Source organism: Triticum urartu, chromosome 3 (genome assembly GCF_003073215.2).
Source record: "Triticum urartu cultivar G1812 chromosome 3, Tu2.1, whole genome shotgun sequence".
NCBI classification, from domain to species: Eukaryota; Viridiplantae; Streptophyta; class Magnoliopsida; order Poales; family Poaceae; genus Triticum; species Triticum urartu.
The window spans coordinates 696,840,938-696,842,306 of NC_053024.1; the positions used below are offsets into that span (position 1 = coordinate 696,840,938).

The 1,369-nt window shown below is 63.8% G+C and overlaps 1 protein-coding gene across 1 annotated transcript; it reads left to right on the forward strand.

Moving 5' to 3' along the window:
• The first annotated feature begins 203 nt into the window (after positions 1 to 203).
• On the forward strand, positions 204 to 1,369 carry LOC125545976 (probable calcium-binding protein CML16). Its single transcript, XM_048710052.1, has one exon. The coding sequence runs from the start codon at positions 664 to 666 to the stop codon at positions 1,216 to 1,218; it is 555 nt and encodes a 184-aa protein (XP_048566009.1). The 5' UTR covers positions 204 to 663; the 3' UTR covers positions 1,219 to 1,369.

Consider the following 1,369-nt stretch of genomic DNA (forward strand, 5'->3'; position numbering starts at 1 on the left):
AAGTTACACGCCAAGAAGGCAAAGGATGGGACGCCGCGAGCAACGACGACCTCACATGGGGATATTTCGGTCCGTCCACGCGCGCCGCGTCATGTGTCCATCCCTCGGCCACGCACCGTAGCCGCTCGCGACGACAAGTTCCACGAACCAGGCCGGCAAAGGAATAAATAAACCGGCCCGCGACAGACGCAGACGTGGCCGGTGATTCACGCGAGCTGCTGACTTCTCTCGAGCACCGAGGAAGCTGCCCGCCCGGCGGGACGCGGAAAAGTCCTCCCTCAGCCCCGAGATTCGCATCGCGCGCATCCGGCCGTACGCTTGCCCATCGCCGCGAAGCCACGCCTGGCCGACGCGCCGCCCCACGCAACCGGGAGAAGAGAAGACAACGCGCTCGCCGCTCCCCTCCCCGCGTACTGATATGACTCCGCCTCCCCGCGGCGGAGTTACTCCTCCACTTCTTTATCCGGAAGGAGGGAGGATGGTCGGTGCGCTCCGTCGTCCGTAGCGCGTGCCCGCCGGTATTAATACCCCAGAGCCCACCGCAACCTCCACCCATCGGAACATTCAAGTTCAAGCTCCCCCATCTCCATCACTACAACCAGCCACCTCAAGCTTTGAAGCTCAGCTAGCTCGCCGCGACCGTCGAGTCTCAAGTCTTGGGCCATGTCGAGCGGCGGCGGGAAGCAGCAGCAGGCGAAGAAGCCGGCGGCGGCGGAGGACATCGAGATCAAGAAGGTCTTCTCGCGCTTCGACACGGACGGCGACGGCCGGATCTCGCCGTCGGAGCTGGCCGCCGTGTCGCGCGCCATCGCGCCGCCGGCCACCGAGTCCGCGCAGGGGCGGGAGGTGGCGTCCATGATGGACGAGCTCGACACCGACCGCGACGGCTACGTGGACCTCGGCGAGTTCGCCGCCTTCCACGGCCGCGGCCGCGGGGAGCGCGAGCTGGACGCCGAGCTGCGCGACGCCTTCGACATCTACGACATCAACGGCGACGGCCGCATCTCCGTCGCCGAGCTCAGCAAGGTCCTCAGCCGCATCGGCGAGGGGTGCAGCACCGAGGACTGCGAGAAGATGATCGCCTCCGTCGACGTCGACGGCGACGGCTGCGTCGGCTTCGACGAGTTCAAGAAGATGATGACCGGCGACGTCGCCGGCGCACCACCTCAACCCGAAGCGACCGCCGCCCCTGACAGCAACAAACCCAAGAAGGAGTGATCCATGCTTGCTTGTAAATTCGTAGTAATGTGAGGGGGGCGAAGGGAAGGTGTATGTTAATTGTCAGTACCTGTTGGGCATAGTGTTCTGGTCTGAAGATGGTAAAAATTGGGAATAAGGATCAATGTGCAATTGCCACTCTTGTGATGTA